We start from the raw sequence: 17,873 nt of genomic DNA, 5'->3' as shown, positions 1-17,873 counted from the left end.
ATTTGTGTCCTGGGCTTTTTAGACTCCTCTACCCATGTACTGGGACACAGGTGCCGCTGTGGGTTAAACCACAGAGCCTAGGGCTTGCCGATCATAAGGTTGGTGGTTCGAATCCCTGCAATAGGGTGAGCTCCCATTGCTCAGTCCCTGCTCCTGCCAACCTAGTAGTTCGAAAGCACAAAGTGCAAGTAGATAAATAGGTACCACTCCGGCGGGAAGGTAAACAGTGTTTCCGTGCGCTGCTCTGGTTCGCCAGAAGCGGCTTAGTCATGCTGGCCACATGACCCGGAAGCTGTACGCCAGCTCCCTCAGCCAATAAAGCGAGATGAGCGCCGCAACTCCAGAGTCATCCGCGACTGGACCTAATGGTCAGGGGTCCCTTTACTTCTTACTACTAACAATAATTTAATTATTTATACCCCACCCATCTGGCTGGGCCTCCCCAGACACTCTGGGTGGAGGCCTAAAAACAGAAGAAAACTCCAAACATTAAAAACTTCCCTAAACAGGGCTCCTAGTTTTTCACCGGCTTCTGTTCAACCTGCCTTTGATTTCCTCTAATTGCAGCTAGTTCCCCTTCCCTATCTCTTACTTAGGGAAATGCCAGGATTTACAGAAATGCAAACTTTTTTTCCCCAAGGGGGGAGGAGCTCTAAAGGGGATCCCTTTTGTACCAACAGCTGGTGCGGGTTTTATCATCTTATAGTACAGCGGCCACAGAACACAGACTGACTTCGTTAGGAGCAGCAGGGGGGGTGAGCAGCAGCAGCCCCCACTGTGATATTTGGGTGTAGGGCCCTCTTGTCAATCATCTCAGTATCAAGATGGGTTTCGTAAATGTAAACAAAAGATGCTTCAGGCTGCCATTTCCTGAACATCTACTACATCATGACACCAGGCGATATGATAAATTAGTGTTTCAAATCTGAAATAAAAGTTAAACGTATGCTGGGGTTATTTAATCCAATTAGGCATAGAATCCCAAAGGAGTTCAGAGCCATTAAAAGATTATAAGGGCTAGTATAATGTCATGTGCTGAGTTAATTACTACATTCCCAGTTATCAACTTAAATGTGATTTAGTATGTCTAAGAATGCTGGATCGCTTGTAATGAATTCTGAGTAGTTTTGCATCGTATCGCCTTCAATGCCTTTTATTTCGAGCTCTTTAAATCTTTTAAATTCTAGAGGGCAGAGATGAAGTCTAAAGACACGGCTGCTGGGTCTCACTGATGTCAGTTGTGCATGCAGATAGGGGCAACTGATGTCCTCTTACATGGTGAGTAAATAGGGACCATCCGGAAAATGGTTTCTAGTTCCCCGTGGCTCTCCTTAGGCTCAATGGGGCAGGTTGCAGTAAACAAGACTGTTAGAGCCCTGAAAACCAATTGCCTTGAGAAATCCAATGGCTGTAGGTCCCTTTAACTGGTCGCATTCTGCTCCAAGAGCTTGAGCAGAACCTCAAAGTTAACCTTCCAGTCTATCTTGTTCCAAGGCACCAGCCTTTGTTGGCTGGAAGAAACAGCTGACCATGTAATATGGAACTGTTTGAAGTAAAGCAGTGAATAGTGGAGCAGGAGAGCTGAAAACAATGCCAATATATTTCACATCTGGCAACCAATGGGCCCTTGGTTTTCAGATAGTACATAGGCAAGGTAAAGGGACCCCTGACCATTAGGTCCAGTTGCGGACGCTCATCTTGCACTATTTTGGGATCAGGTCAGAAACTAGGGATGGCTTCTGTAATTCTGGGACTGTCCCTGGAAAATAGGGACACTTAGAGGGTCTGCAGAAGGTCACAACAGTTTAAAACACAACCTTAAAGGTAAAGGGACCCCTGACCATTAGGTCCAGTCATAACCGACTGGGGTTGCGGTGCTCATCTTGCTTTATTGGCCAAGGAAGCCGGCGTACAGCTTCTGGGTCATGTGGCCAGCATGACTAAGCCACTTCTGGCAAACCAGAGCAGCGCACGGAAACGCTGTTTACCTTCCCGCCGGAGCGGTACCTATTTATCTACTTGCACTTTGACATGCTTTCGAACTGCTAGGTTGGCAGGAGCAGGGACCGAGCAACGGGAGCTCACCCCATTGCGGGGATTCGAACCGCCAACTTTCTGATCAGCAAGTCCTAGGCTCTGTGGTTTAACCCACAGCGCCACCCGCGTCCCAAAACACAACCTTAACAACAGCCTAAAACAAGCTACAATCACAATAAGAGGATGGGTCCTAAATATACACATCTCAAGTGTCAAAGGGCAGGGGGAAGATAGAGGTGTGTATTAGAAATCTAAACAAGCAACCCAAGAGCAAATGCAATTAACATTTATGTAGATTTGTCTCCTCTTCTAAGGGTGGGGTGCAAGAGGAAGACATTTCCTATTTGCATATTTACAGGTATGCCCTGTTAGCTAACATCAAGGCTAAAGCTCTTACAAGGCAACCTCTGCTTTGAGTAGGTTTATATATGGCCATGTTGTAATCTTATTGCTGTATATCCATCTTCCTCAACATGGTGCCACCCAGATGTTTTGGCCTGAAACTCTCATCTGCTCGACCCAGCATGGCCAATGGCCCGGGATGGTGCAAGGTGTAGTCCAGAAAATCTGGAGAACATCAGGTTGGGCAAGCCTGCTCTATATGAATATGTCTCCATCATTAGTACCCTGAGCATTTGCATATTTGCTCACTGAATGCAATGGGACTTACTCTCAAGTAAGTGTGCATTAGAAAGCAAGTTTCATTAGTCTAGTATTGACTCGTTGCTAGACTCAGTATGTTACTTCCAAGGATGTGATTCATTCAGCCTGAGTTCAGTGCTGTTCGGTTTATTTTAAAAGTTAGTCATGTTGTTAAAAAAACCTGTGTGTCCCCCCCCCCGTCATCTTTAACATTTAGACTTATTTGTTCACTCAGCTCTGACAGTACTAATTATCTGGTGGTTGTTATAGAGATGTTATTTACCTTTCTACATTCACCCAGAGTGCAGAGGAAATTAAACAGATGACATGACATGCCTGGGAAAGTGCAAGCAGACACTTTTATGGGCCTGTCTTACAGTTCTCTACTTTATTTGAGCAGTAGATGCATTTGCCTGGAGAACTGTAGCCCGTGACCTTTTTGGTCTTTAGAGTTTAGAGAGAGAGTTTGGATTTGATACCCCACTTTATCACTACCCTAAGGAATCTCAAAGCGGCTAACAATCTCATTTCCCTTCCTCCCCCACAACAAACACTCTGTGAGGTGAGTGAGGCTGAGAGACTTCAAGAAGTGTGACTAGCCCAAGATCGCCTAGCAGCGGCATGTGGAGGAGCGGGGAAGCGAACCTGGTTCACCAGATTACGAGTCCACTGCTCTTAACCACTACACCACACACACTTTCTCTCTATTGAAACAAAGAAAGCACTAATGTTAGGAGAGAGGCAAGAGAAGTGGAATTATGGTTAGGGAGAGCTACATGGAAAGAAAGCTGAGACGGTAGCTGAAATTGGCCTCCTCCCAGAAGCCAGAAGAAGTCTTGGGAGAGGTTCTTGATGGAAGAAGACTCCTGGGATGGAGGATGACTGAAACTGCAGAGAGCTTTTGTCAGTCATGAGCTACCCTAGACCACTGGCCTGACTCAGTGTAAGGTAGTTTCCAACATTCAACCTTAAAGCACTGGGGATGCTCTGCGTCACACTCTCATCTCAGTTCACTCAGGCTGATACTCAGGTATCATGAGCTAAATGTGCCCTGTGTAGCACATGCCTCTGAGCTCAGATCTCCAGTCGGAGCAGAAGGAGGGCTGAGTCTCTGAAAGAAGTCACTGAAGAAGGACTTAAAATGTGAGAAAGGACTTGCCAGGACAAATATCTGATGTTAACCTGAAAAGATGTTCCAGCCCTAAGCCATGAACATAAAAAGTGAGGAATACAGTGGCAGATCCCAGGGGAAATGTCTCTTTGACCTCCTCTTGACCTTGTAGTCTAGGCTGTATGTTTGCCGTTATTCATTGGGATGGGGATTTATACAATATAGAGGATCCTTTCGAGACCTTCTTCCCCTCTCACACAACTGCATTTTCAAAGGGTGGAGGAAGTTGAGGTCAGGGGCTACCCCTTCATTCACCTCATATCAAAGAGGACTTGTTTGGAGCTTCTGTATTTTTTCAAAAAACAAGAAATAGTTTAACAAACCAAATACACACACTTTGTGTAGTCCGACCCTAATGCACACCAGTGTAATCTGTCCCAAATGACGTAATTACATAGCTGCTGTCACTCTGCTGGAGTGGAGGCCACACCCTGGAGGAAATCTTTTATGATAATCCCATTCCCAAGCCTTCAAACAATGCCAACCCAGTTCTGCAGAAAATCAGAAAGAGCTCTGCCCCAACTCCTGGGGTCAGGATAGAACTGCCTGAAGGGGAAGGAGATTCTGCAAGAAGACTCTGTATATCAAATGCTTGTACATTATATCTCCAAGTTTCCTAGTACGTTAGTGCGTTGGATTCAACATTAACTATGGTGGGTGAATGTTGAAAGGAAATGGACCAGAAACATATGAGTTGGAAAATAAACTTATTTGCAATGCTTCTTTAGGGTGGAGTTTCCTGAATTGTGGACAGCTATGTTCTTGTGAAAAGTATGACTCAATATTTTTTTTAAAAAAAGGCAAACGTAACAAGGAAAAGGAGTAGGATGAATTCCCCGCTGCCTCTCTGTGTAATGCATTTCTCTATAAGCAGCAAACAAGTCACAGGCGTGCTTTGTATGCATTTGAAATGCAGGAATAGCTGGTTAAGAGCAGTGCCAGATTTACGTATAAGCTAACCAAGCTATTGCTTAGGGCCCCACTCTCTTGGGGGCCCCAAAAATATTTAAAGGAAAAAAAAACCTGGATGTACATTTCCAAAATATAAGATAAAAAACAAATAAAAATAAAACCTACATACATACAGCAACAGTGTTTTGTGTTGTTTAGGCTCCTATGATGTAAGTAATGCTAGCCTGCTCCCTCAAATATCACTGGTTTGCTCATTTCAATATATAGGATGCCTACATTCTGCATGTGCAAATGGCTTTAGATACCTATTAGGTCCATAAATTACCATATAGCATATATTCAACACAAAAAAGTGAGTTTGTTGTTGACAAAGGACAGCTGGACATATAAAGGGCCCCATTACCTTCAGTAGCCGAGGGCTTCTCAAACCTAAATCCAGCCCTGTTAAGAGTCAGAGAATGGGTGGCATGCAGAGCACCAAGAGAAGATTCATTCTCTCAGCAGTATCCCTCACGGCAGTGCTTTTCAATCTTGGGTTCCCAGATATTGCTGGACTAGAGCTTCTGTGCTCCCTGAGCTGTCTAGTGCTGATGGGAGGTTGTAGTCTTGGGAAGACAGGCGAATTAATGCCAGTGTACTGAAGAAGCAAAGATCACGAGTGTTGAAGCAATGATTCTTCAACATCAACTTCATTGGACTGGTCATGTTGTGCGGATGCCTGATGATCGTCTTCCAAAGCAACTACTCTATTCCGAACTTTAAAATGGAAAGCGTAATGCTGGTGGTCAACAAAAGAGGTTTAAAGACTGTCTCAAGGCAAATCTTAAAAAATGTAGTATAAACACTGACAACTGGGAAACACTGGCCTGTGAGCGCTCCAGTTGGAGAACAGCCTTTACCAAAGGTGTCATGGGCTTTGAAGACACTCGAACTCAGGACACAAGGGAGTCACTTATGGACTCATTGTTAAAACCATGTTTATGGAAGACAATCTTACTCGGCTACGAGTGATCACCAAAGAAGAAGTCTGGCAACATAGCAAGCCTTAAGGCTGGAGAACAAAGCAGGAGTGTTTCAAATGGCTAGAGTTTTTCAAACGTTCAACCTACAGGAAACCTTCCCTACATCAAGATATCTGCTGCAGAAGCTCTGTAGAGTTCCAGGGATTACTGGTATTCAGAAGGATGCTGCCTCGGACCATGGAAGCAGAGCAGAGCCATAATGGCTAGCAGCCATTGATACCCTGCTCCTCTGTGAATTTGTCCACTCCTCTGTTGAAGTTGGTGGCCATCACTGCCCCTGTAGGAGCAAGTTCCACACTCGCTGTCACCAGTGTTGAAATGAGATTCAACTGCCAGTCCTGCTACCCTCTGTACATGGAATGGAGGACAGAGGGGTAGAGGTTGTCAGCTTTTTATTTGACTCAGGCGGTAGAACACTTACCTGTCCAAACATCTAGGCTACTTTTGGAGGATCTGTTGCCTCTGCCTTCCCAAGTAAGGCAGGTGATGACTGGGGAAAGAGTATTTTCATTTGTTGTCATACCCCAACCCTGGAACACTCTCCTCTAGAAGGCTTGCCTGGTAGACAAATTATTATTATTATTATTATTATTATTATTATTATTATTATTATTATTATTATGGCACTCATCTGACTGGGTTGCCACAGTCACTCTGGGCAGCTTCCAACAAATTAAACACATTTAGCACAGTAAAACATCAAACATTAAAAACTTCCCTATACAGGGAATTGATATATTTCCAGGTGTTTGCTATTTAATTATTTGAGGCTGCTTTTGACCTGCATCTCCCCACCCTCCCACTTCATACTGCACTGTTTTAATTTCAGATTTACAGTGTTTTGTTTTTACTTTGTTAGCTTCCTCAAAATGTAGGTTAATGATGGGCAGGGTATAAATACGTTGAAGAAATAAATAGTACAAAGATGTAGGAAAGAAGAGGATCGTAAAAGTTTTGAAACTTGCAGAGAATGTGGCTGTAGATTCCCCACCGCCGCCACCCAAAGTCTCTGCCTTTGCCACAGCAGCTATAGTGAGGGACAGGACTGAGTTTGCCAGAAACACTTTGCTAAGCACATTTAGCTTGGAGTATAGGATTGCACTGGTAAGGTCTCTACGCATATGCTCTTGAAAGTATTTGCTTCCATGTAAAACCTGCCTAGGATCGTGGCCAAATAACATTGTAAGCTTGTGTTGAGGGAGAGAGAAAAAAATCCCATTGTCACCTTCTGGGTCTTTGTATAGGAGGAAAGAGCAAAGACCAAATCTGTAGTGCTAAGTTTCATTTTGTATTGAATTGGACAGAATGGATTCCTCTTGCAAGATTTGAACAGGAATTGACTTGGAAGTGTGCACCAGTTCATATGAGTTCCAAACTGTTAGGCATGGGCGGCTGGGCTTCTGAACCCAAGCCCACATTTTCTGGCATTGTTTTCTCTGTGTCTGTAATCCTACAGTAACAGATACATCAAATGATCCAGCGAACCATTTTGGCTTATTTTCTTGGTGCATTTTAGTATTGGTTTTTTCTTCATCTTTGAAGGCTTTTATCATTGCATTGACTTACATTTTGGACAGCTTCCAATACTTGTATGGCAGCTATTAGCTTTAAGAGGTGAGAAGTTTCTAAATATAAAAAAATGAATCACAAAAGCTGAGTAATCCATTTAACATGTTCCTAAAACATAAAGGAGACGCGGGTGGTGCTGTGGTCTAAACCACAGAGCCTAGGGCTTTCTGATAAGAAGGTTGTCAGTTTGAATCCCCGTGACGGGGTGAGCTCCCGTTGTTTGGTCCCAGCTCCTGCCCACCTAGCAGTTCGAAAGCACATCAAATACAAGTAGATAAATAGGTACCACTCCGGTGGGAAGGTAAACGGCGTTTCCGTGTGCTGCTCTGGTTTGCCAGAAGTGGCTTAGTCATGCTGGCCACATGACCCGGAAGCTGTTTGCGGACAAATGCTAGCTCCCTTGGCCTATAGAGCTAGATGAGCGCACAACTGCAGAGTCGTCTGTGACTGGACCTAACAGTCAGGGGTACCTTTACCTTTACCTTTTAAATCATAAAGTGGCACAGGTGGTCTTGGAAAAGAAATAGGTCCTGCCTTGTACTCTTTATGTACCTTGACGGAATGGTACCTTTATCCTCAGGGCCATCTTAAGCATATCTGACATCGTGGTGCAAAGATCCCTCCGGCGCCCCCCTGGCAACTCCAAAACAAGGGAGGGGGTGATGGAAAATGTCCTCTGCCTCCCCCACTGCTCTGATCCCTGGTGTGGTGGTGGCGATCAAGCAGGAAAACATGCTGGCGGACATGCTCTCTGGCGTTGGGGTGTCTGAGAAGGGAGCGCAGGAAGGCTGCACGCCACCTTTCGCCAGGAAGCAGGAGGAGAACAACGACCAGGAACAGGGCCATCTTTAGCAGATGCAGAGGCTTGGGAGAGAAGCTGCGTGAAGTTTCCTTCCTAAGCCTCTGCGGGGATTGCTCTCCTCCTGCGGAGGCTTGGGAAGAAAGCTGCATGCCCGCCAACCATATAGTTGGCAGGGCGCAGCTGGTGGGCGTGCAGGGAAAGGGGAGGCTGCTGGCAAAGCCGCGCAGCTCTCCCACTCACTAAGGCGCCCCTGAGAGGCCGGTGCCCTGGCACAACGAACCACTAACACTAATGGGAAAGATGGCTCTGTTTATCCTAAATATTTGTATTAGCATATATTGCATAAAGAAGGCTGATTGTCGAAGAATTGATGCTTTTGAATTATGGTGCTGGAGGAGACTCTTGAGAGGCCCATGGACTGCAAGAAGATCAAACCGATCCATTCTGAAGGAAATCAGCCCTGAGTGCTCACTGGAAGGACAGATCCTGAAGCTGAGGCTCCAATACTTTGGCCACCTCATGAGAAGAGAAGACTCCCTGGAAAAGACCCTGATGTTGGGAAAGATGGAGGGCACAAGGAGAAGGGGACGACAGAGGACGAGATGGTTGGACAGTGTTCTCAAAGCTACCAGCATGAGTTTGACCAATGTGCGGGAGGCAGCGGAAGACAGGAGTGCCTAGCATTATCTGGTCCATGGGGTCACGAAGAGTCGGACACGACTAAACGACTAAACAACAACAAAATATTGCAATGCTGAGCTGCTGTGGAACTGCAAATCTCCCACATCTCATTTGATTGGATCGAGCTACATCATGAGAGATATGGGGGGGACCAGAACTGCAGACAAAATGAAGGATAAATCCTGACATGAAGCTCTGTGTGCTTTAATGGGGTCAAGCTTTTACCTCTGCTTCAATTAATACCCTTATGGATCGATCCATTAAGTGTTTAAGTGCAGTGCAACATCAGTAAGAAGGCACTGCAAGCAGAAACTCTAATACTTGGAACCAGGCTGCCAGCAAACACATTATAGCAACCTGCATAGCAGGAACATTTATATACAGTACTTCGGTATGAACAATACAAGGGTGTTGGTATTTATTTTAGAAAAAAAATGCTACAGGGCTCTAACACTTTTTTTAAAAAAATGAGCACTAAAACATTACTAAATACAGACTAATAACTCCTTTACTCGCTCTCGTATTTATCTACGTAGTGTTGATTCACACATACGACTGTGTGGAGGATGGCACCACGGTTGTAGTCATTCTGAAAAACTCTTTTAAAAAAATTATTAAATTTTCCATTTTAACAATCCAATCAAATCACATTAAATATTCCAAATTATACAAATACATATCATATAGCCTGAATATTCTGCCAAATTATAAATTTTTATTGGGACTTCCCCTGCTTCAAGTTCGGGGGGGCTCTGATCATCTTATATCTCTACTGCCTTGAGTTTCCAATAGTTCCTTTAAATCTTCCTGTTGTTAACCTTCCTTCTTTCATGGCCTCTGAGTTGTTTCCACAGGCAAGTTGAAGTAAGCAATGATATGCTTGTGTGTGAATTTTGTATGCTTGACTCTCCTATTGTTGCAGCTTGTAAGCCTATTGTTGCAGTATCTCCTCACATGCTGGTGTTTATGCCGAATCAATCCAAAAGTCATTTCACTGCTGGCAGACGTCATCTTCTCTCAGTTCCGATGAAATCAAATATAGCCATTGCTAGTTATTCTTAAAAACTCGTCGCAGTGGACTATTTGCTTAGCTCATTCCTTGCTGAGGTAGCTTTCTATTTGCAAGGAGTTTTTTGTGCAAGCCTGCACTCAACAAATGCTATGTGCTATAGGCAGCCTGAAGACCAGGGCCTGATTGGGATTTACACCAAGTAGACAAGCACAGGAATGGGCTGCACAAAGAGTCACAGGGTTGCATTATTCTAACGCTTTCAAAAGCCTATGATCAAGAAGTGGTCGCGGTTTGGTTTTAATCCATGCAATCGAATGTTATTTATTATCCTCTATATCCCACCAGACTTGTTCAGTTCCCAGTTCAAATTATGTAGGGTGGTGGCAGTGCATTTTGTGATTCATAAACCCAGAACCAATGTTCATCTGTTTTAATTCAGGTCATGCTCCCACCAGCACCTTAGCTTCATGCCCCATGGAGAACATACCCCACACATCCAGAGCCCATGGTTACTTCAGATTTAGGCCTCCTAGTGGTGCAACGAAACTGCTAGCTCATGTGCAAAGCGAAGCAGGGTCCGATTTCAACTTGGGAGAACCTAGTGTTGAGATTCCTGCATCTCAAGGGGTTGAACTAGATTACCCTCAGGGACCACTGCCAACTCTTGTATTCTGTGAAATTAGCTCACAGCAACCGGCCACACCTTTCAGGTGCATGTGGGCTTTGCTTTTGGCAAGGTGAGGCGGAAGGCTGCTTTTAAAGCATCCCCTGAAGCAGGGGTGCCAACCTGAATAAATTATTGGGGCAGGAACGAGACCCAGGTAAGCCCTGCCCAGTATAATCAATCACATGATGGAGTGCACCCACATTATTTGAATGACAATGCCCATTAACTTGGGGGGGGGGGAGGGTGGTCCATAGGTGTAGGGGGGGCAGCTGCCTCCCAAATCAATACAAATCTGAGGTTCTCCCCCTCCACAAAAAATTCTGGCTACGGCCTACCTCACATACTTTATTGGGGGTGGGGAGTTGGCTCCTATGCCCTGAAGTAGTTGTGACCAGTGCTTTTTTTTCTGGGGAGACGCAGGGGTATGCATACCCCTAAACATTTTGTGAATCTTTGTACTTTTGTCCATTTACTGTTATTTATTTCCCCCCAATTTGAACTGTAAAGTGGTAGCTTCCTCGAGTGAAAATGAGAATAAGGGGGGGAAACCACACTGGATAGATAGAGTGTTTTCCCCTAGGGGTGCACATAGTTTAAAGGGACCCCTGTCCATTAGGTCCAGTCGTGACCCTCTCTGGGGTTGGCTCATCTCGCTTTATTGGCCGAAGGAGCCGGCGTACAGCTTCTGGGTCATGTGGCCAGCATGACTAAGCCGCTTCTGGCAAACCAGAGCAGCGCACGGAAACACTGTTTACCTTCCTGCCGGAGTGGTACCTATTTATCTACTTGTATTTGATGTGCTTTCGAACTGCTAGGTGGGCAGGAGCTGGGACTGAACAACGGGAGCTCACCCCGTCGCGGGGATTCGAACTGACAACCTTCTTATCGGCAAGCCCTAGGCTCTGTGTTTTAGACCACAGCACCACCCGCGTCTCCTTTATGTTTTAGGAACATGTTAAATGGATTACTCAGCTTTTGTGATTCATTTTTTTATACTGTATTTAGAAACTTCTCACCTCTTAAAGCTAATAGCTGCCATACAAGTATAGGTCCAGTCGTGACCCTCTCTGGGGTTGGCTCATCTCACTTTATTGGCCGAAGGAGCCGGCGTACAGCTTCTGGGTCATGTGGCCAGCATGACTAAGCCGCTTCTGGCAAACCAGAGCAGCGCACAGAAACGCCGTTTACCTTCCTGCCGGAGTGGTACCTATTTATCTACTTGCACTTTGACGTGCTTTCGAATTGCTAGGTTGGCAAGAGCAGGGACCGAGCAACGGGAGCTCACCCTGTCGCGGGGATTCGAACTGCCGACCTTCTGATCAGCAAGTCCCAGGCTCTGTGGTTTAACCCAAAGCGCCACCTGCGTCCTGGGGGGGACTCATACCCCTAACCATTTTGTGAATCGAAGTTTGGCAGTCTTTCAATATCAGTAGGAAAATGAGAGTACCCCTAAACATTTTTTTTAAAGATACAAAGCACTGGTGGTGACGCCTGGAAGCCATTGCCTTGAGAAGGCTCGGACTAGACGACCCTCGCGGTGTGTGTGTGTGAGGGGGGGGGTCGCTTCCAACTCGACGATTCTGAGAGACGCGTCGCCAGCGACCAAGCTCCCTCTCCGCACATCCCCGCGCAATTAAGCGCGGCGCGCGCACCGGGGCGTAGCAGGGCCCTTCCTTCCCTCCTCCCTCCCTCGCCCGCCTGGAGGGCGCGAAGGGTGTTTCTCCGTCCCCTCCTCCTCCTCCTCCTCCTCGCATCGCCCATCTGTGGTGGGAGTCTCCTCGCGCTCGCTCCCGGAGCGAGGCAGCGCTTCATGGCCGCGCGCCTGGGCTGAGGGGCCGGGCTTGAAGCGGGAACATCGAGGGACGGGGCGGATCTCTCCGCCGCCGGACACAAAGCGTCGCCGACGCCGACGCTGCTTTTCGCGAGCCCTGGAGAAGGAGGAGGAGGTGGCGGCGGAGGAGACGGCGACGGCTGCCCCTGGGGTCTCTCTCCGGCCCTTCCTCTCTCTCTCTCTCTCCCTCCTGGCGTATGAGTCAGGTATTTCCCTGCCCGCCGTCGGCAGCCGAGGCCGCCTCCTCGCTCCATGGAGAAGGCAGCGGCGCAGGGCGGCGACTCCGGAGCAGCCCCGTCCAGTGGCGGCAGTAACAGCAGCAGCCGCAGCAGCAGCCGCCCCACCTCGGCGGGCTCCTCGCCGTCCTCCTCCGCCAGCCGGGGAGGGCTCTCGGGCCGCCAAGGAGCCGCGGCGGCGGCGGCTACACCAGCGGGGAGGCCGGAGGGAGGCGGCGGCGGAGGCAGCAGCAGCAGCCCCAGCTCAGCCGCGGCCAGCCCGGGAGGGAGCGGCAGGACGACGGAGGCGGTGCTCGAGGGCTCTCTCAGCAAGTACACCAACCTCATCCAGGGCTGGCAAAGCAGGTAAGGGTGCCAATAACCTCCTCTCTCAGTCTCATTTTTTTTTTGGGGGGGGGTCCAGTGGGTCGACCTACTTCCTCAGCCCCAAGGATTTGCCCCCTCTTCCCGCCCGCCTCTCCCACGCCCGCCCTCTTTGACTCAGAGGTAAGCTGGGCGAACTGTGGAAGTTTCCCCCTGTCCTGCGACGGCTTCCCCGTGGGATTCCCCACCGCCGCTTCCCACAGGGCAGGTGTCTATGTCTCCCCCTGCTGGCTGCTCAGGAGGTGTCCAACGCTGTTCCCCCCCCCCCCCCAATTTACCTAATGGGTGGCGCTGTGGGTTAAACCACAGAGCCTGGGACTTGCCGATCACAAGATTGACGGTTCGAATCCCCGTGACGGGGTGAGCTCCCGTTGCTCAGTCCCTGCTCCTGCCCACCTAGCAGTTCGAAAGCACATCAAAGTGCAAGTAGATAAATAGGTACCGCTCCAGCAGGAAGGTAAACGGCGTTTCCGTGCCTGCTCTGGTTCGCCAGAAGCGGCTTAGTCCTGCTGGCCACATGACCCGGAAGCTGTACGCTGGCTCCCTCGGCCAATAAAGCAAGATGAGCACTGCAACCCCAGAGTCAGCCACGACTGGACCTAATGGTCAGGGGTCCCTTTATCTTTAATTTACCTGATTTTTCTTTCTTTTAGATGTTGCTTTTCCAGCACGCATTCATATGCCAAATTTGAACTCTCTGGACCTGTTCCATATGTAGGGGATAGCTCAGCCAGTAGAGCACGAGATCCTTAATCTCATGGGTCACTGGTTCAAGCCCCATGTTGGGGAAAAGATTTCCTGTGTTGCAGGTGGTTGGACTAGATGACTCAAGTGGCCCCTTCCGACTCTACAGTTCTGTGATTCCAGTGGCAATGGGATAATAACAAGACAAGAGCTTGAGAAGCCATGTGTTTGGTAGTACCCAGCTCTTGGGAAATTGGCTGTGTAGGCAGCCCAGTGCTGTGGGCCAAAGTTGCAGGTTCGATCCCCGTGTGGGACAGCTGCATATTTCTACATTGCAATGAGTTGAATTAGATCAGGCATAGGCAAACTCGGTCCTCCAGATGTTTTGGGACTACGATCTCCATCATCCCTAGTGGTCAGGGATGATGGGAGTTGTAGTCCCAAAACATCTGGAGGGCCGAGTTTGCCTATGCCTGAATTCAATTATTCTCAGGATCCCTTCCAGCACCACAGTTCTATGCTGCTAGTATGCGGGACTCTGCTTTTTGAGGCTTTCTTGCGCATGCTGAGAATTTAATTTTGCATGTGGCAGTGGTGCATGTGAGCAAGCTTTTCCCAAGGCTACCATGTTCCTGGAATATCTAAACTGGCTATGTAAATAGCCTGAAGTACCTGGAATGATTGGGAGCATGTCCTGAAGACTTAAAATTGATCTGTTTTCCTTCTTGGTATGCTTTATTCACCCTGTCATGTGGGCTGCTTTGACTGCATGCTTACTAGTGAAATTGAGGTTATGAAACATTAATTCTGAATTATTCAATGCATCGTTGTGATATTCTTTACTTTTTAGTTAAGATTAGACTGCATTAACTGCTTGTTTCACACTCAGGTTGACTAGGGAAAAGAGTAGTGGGTTCTTAACCCTGTCTATACAAGTTTATAGAAGAAAAGGAACTCTTGTTTTTCATGGTTTCCCCAATTTGAAGTTTGAAAGCAGAGATTGCGCAGTTGTGTATGCAGCAGAAAACATTTCGGGTTTTTGGTTCCTGTGTTTAATTATCCCATCTCTTCTGGGATAATACACTGTCAAAACGTTTGTCCTGTCACTTTAGAGTTGAAAGCTGCAGTCCTAACCCCAGTTTACCTGGAAGTAGGTAATTGGAATCCTAACCCCAATTTACCTGCAATCAAATTTACTTCTTACTAGACAAGGTGACGCGGGACGCGGGTGGCGCTGTGGGTAAAAGCCTCAGCGCCTAGGGCTTGCCGATCGGAAGGTCGGCGGTTCGAATCCCCGTGGCGGGGTGCGCTCCCGTTGCTCGGTCCCAGCGCCTGCCAACCTAGCAGTTCGAAAGCACCCCCGGGTGCAAGTAGATAAATAGGGACCGCTTACTGGCGGGAAGGTAAACGGCGTTTCCGTGTGCTGCGCTGGCTCGCCAGATGCAGCTTTGTCACGCTGGCCACGTGACCCGGAAGTGTCTCCGGACAGCGCTGGCCCCCGGCCTCTTGAGTGAGATGGGCGCACCAACCCCAGAGTCTGTCAAGACTGGCCCGTACGGGCAGGGGTACCTTTACCTTAGACAAGGTTAGGATTGTGCTATCAACTGTATTTTTATTTTTACTCTTCTAGACTTTTGCATGGTTGTGGTTGGATGCTAGCAACTAAAATTTTTGTTTGAATTTTTTTTGTCATTTTGACTGACAATAAGAGTTGGATTTGTTTGTATGGTGGTAAGATCAATGACATTTGTTGTGCGCAAAATGGCGCAATTTCTGCTACAAATGACATTAGTGGAAAGATGGAAGGAAATATTCAACGTTCCACAGCACAATCCTATACATACCACTTCTCAGTTGACCCGAGTCCTAGTTCAATAGGGCTTACTCCTAGGTAACTGCGTACAGTCTTGCAACACAATATTCTTCTGCCCATTCGGTCCCCACTCCCGGGGAAAAAAACAAAACTTTTTCCATTTAATACTCACTGGGTGAAGAGAAAAATTATTGTATTTCATGTGCATAGAAAGCTAGGGATTGACAATATTGATTCTTTTGGTTTGCATAACTTCCTGGTGCATTATTAAGAGCAATCTGCCCCTTATAAAGTCACTCTGTCTTTTGATGGCATGCAGGTGGAGACAGCCACTGTGAAGGGGAAAAAGGTGTGGCATGTTTTTGCAGCCATCTGTAGGAGAATGTAATGCTGATTCCTGCTTTTTTCTTTTTAATTTATCAGAGCTGAGGTTTCTGTTTTCCTGTTTTACTGAAAACAGTAAATTTGCAGAAATGTTTACTCATTTCAGTACAGAACATATACCCTTGGCTTAGCCACTCATTTTGCTGGAGAGGCAACATGAGAAAAGGGGTTATGGTGGCCAAGACTCTGACCCTAGTCCCTGTCTGACCTGCTAGCAAGGCTGGATGTCATGTATACTCCATGTTTTTCAAATGGCAACTTGGGAAAGGGAGGCAGGCAACTCCTTCTAGGAGGCTGGATTTGGTCCAGGAACTACTGGCCGCTGATCTTTATAGTCATTCTTTTCCTTACTGGGAACTGGGATTTTCTAAGTCAGTGTTTAACTTTCGGATGGGGAACATAGATTCTACACAACGATCTTAAATATAATTCTTTTGAAAAAGCTTGCGAGAACCAATGGTCTTCGATGCGCCTGTTCTGTTTCTTTGCAATTTCCTTTCTGATACAGACTGGAAGCATTATTTCTAGCACAGTATGGGCATGCTGTTATCTTATGATAACCTGCTCTTCTGCTGTTTCAATCCATTTCCCTGTTAACTTTCATAAATTTACATGAATATCATTCTTTCGGTTTCCTTCCTACCTTGATTCTTTGATCTGCTTGGTTGGTAGATAACAGGTTTGTTTGTTTTTGTAATATTTAAGTAGTGTCTATCTAAAGTTAAGATAACATCATCCCAGTGTGTATTACTTTAGAGCACTGTTTCCCAATGTTGGGTCTCCACCTGTTTTTTGACTACAGCTCCCATCATCCCTAGCTAGCAAGACCAGTGGTCAGGGATGATGGGGATTGTAGTCCGAAAACAGCTGGAGACTCAAGGTTGGTAAACACTGCTTTAGAGTTATACCGTACTTTATGATCTGCTGATTTTTTGAGTTTGAAGAAATTAGTGGAGTTGCTCAGCCTTGAATATTCACCATCCTGTATAATTGGGTGATATCTACACACCTGCCTGCCTCACTGTCTACTGCTGACTCAACATAAACCCACCTGTTCTGGTTTGAATGTAGATCCTAGCAGAGTGTACTGTTTGTGGACACTGACATTTTGTTCCTACACACACACGGTTCCTTAATCAGTTAAGGATCTAATGTTGTTGTTGTTATTATTATTATTATTATTATTATGACTATTAAGTCCTGTTGGAACCTTTTGTGATGAGCTGTGTTAAAAGGTCTCCCCCATCCAAAATAAAAAAATCAAATTGAAAATGTTCCCTATTAAATGCATAGGGACATCCCTGAATAACACGAAACACTTCTGTTGCTGCTATTCATTAGATTTCTTATCTGCCCTTCATCACAAGGTCCCAGGGAGGGTTACAGCAATCTAAAAATATAATATTGAAAACAGTTGAAACAGATTACAACCAAGAGAGCTGAGTAGATCCTAACCTATATATCTGAGGTGTCAAACCACAGAGTAAATATGTGCATACAATAAAAACTACATTAGGTAGGTGACAGATGCGCACCTCGGGGGATGCCACGGAAAGGCCTCTCCTGGGCTCTCTGCTGTTCTTAACACCGAAGAAGGGAAGGAGGCAATATTTCAGATATTTGGGTCCGATGTATTGAATACAGTAGTTCAGAATTAATGTTTCGTAACCTCCATTTCACTAGTAAGCATGCAGTTAAAACACCCCAGAATACAAACATAGGGTGATTAAAGCATACCAAGAAGGAACACAGATCAATATTAAGTCTTCAGGAAATGCTCCTAATCATTCCAGGTATTTCAGACTATTTACATGGCCAGTTTAGATATTCCAAGGTACATGGTGGCCAATTTGAGCACCTTGAACTGGGCCTGGGAACGAACCCCAAACCAGGGCAGCTATTTTAAAATGGGGGTTATACCAGTTCTAAATGGAACTCCTGCCATTGATCTGGCTGCTGCATTTTGGACCAGTTTAAGCTTTTAAGCCAACCTCAAAGGCATCCCCAAGTAGAATGTGCTTTAATAACCCAATCTGGAAGTTACCAG

The 17,873-nt window shown here is 46.5% G+C and overlaps 1 protein-coding gene and 1 long non-coding RNA gene across 5 annotated transcripts in view; both read left to right on the top strand.

Annotated features, from left to right (window-relative positions):
- The window catches only part of LOC307199553, a 44,434-nt gene extending 33,289 nt beyond the window's left edge, over nucleotides 1-11,145 (top strand). Inside the window, exon 3 of the long non-coding RNA XR_013832046.1 lies at nucleotides 11,115-11,145. This is a non-coding gene — a long non-coding RNA (uncharacterized lncRNA). The remainder of the gene's footprint in view (nucleotides 1-11,114) is intronic.
- A 1,438-nt stretch (nucleotides 11,146-12,583) lies between these two features.
- Nucleotides 12,584-17,873, top strand: part of OSBPL10 (oxysterol binding protein like 10) — a 78,997-nt gene continuing 73,707 nt past the window's right edge. For all 4 annotated transcript variants that reach the window (XM_079947268.1, XM_079947267.1, XM_079947266.1 and 1 more), the window contains exon 1: nucleotides 12,584-12,927. In XM_079947268.1, coding sequence (XP_079803394.1) covers nucleotides 12,599-12,927 — 329 coding nt within the window. In that variant the 5' untranslated portion in view covers nucleotides 12,584-12,598. The remainder of the gene's footprint in view (nucleotides 12,928-17,873) is intronic.

The sequence above is a fragment of the Podarcis cretensis genome (assembly GCF_951804945.1).
Source record: "Podarcis cretensis genome assembly, chromosome: 12".
In the NCBI taxonomy this organism is placed as follows: domain Eukaryota; kingdom Metazoa; phylum Chordata; class Lepidosauria; order Squamata; family Lacertidae; genus Podarcis; species Podarcis cretensis.
Note: the sequence above shows the minus strand (reverse complement) of the source record. Positions and strands in the feature narration are given on the sequence as shown.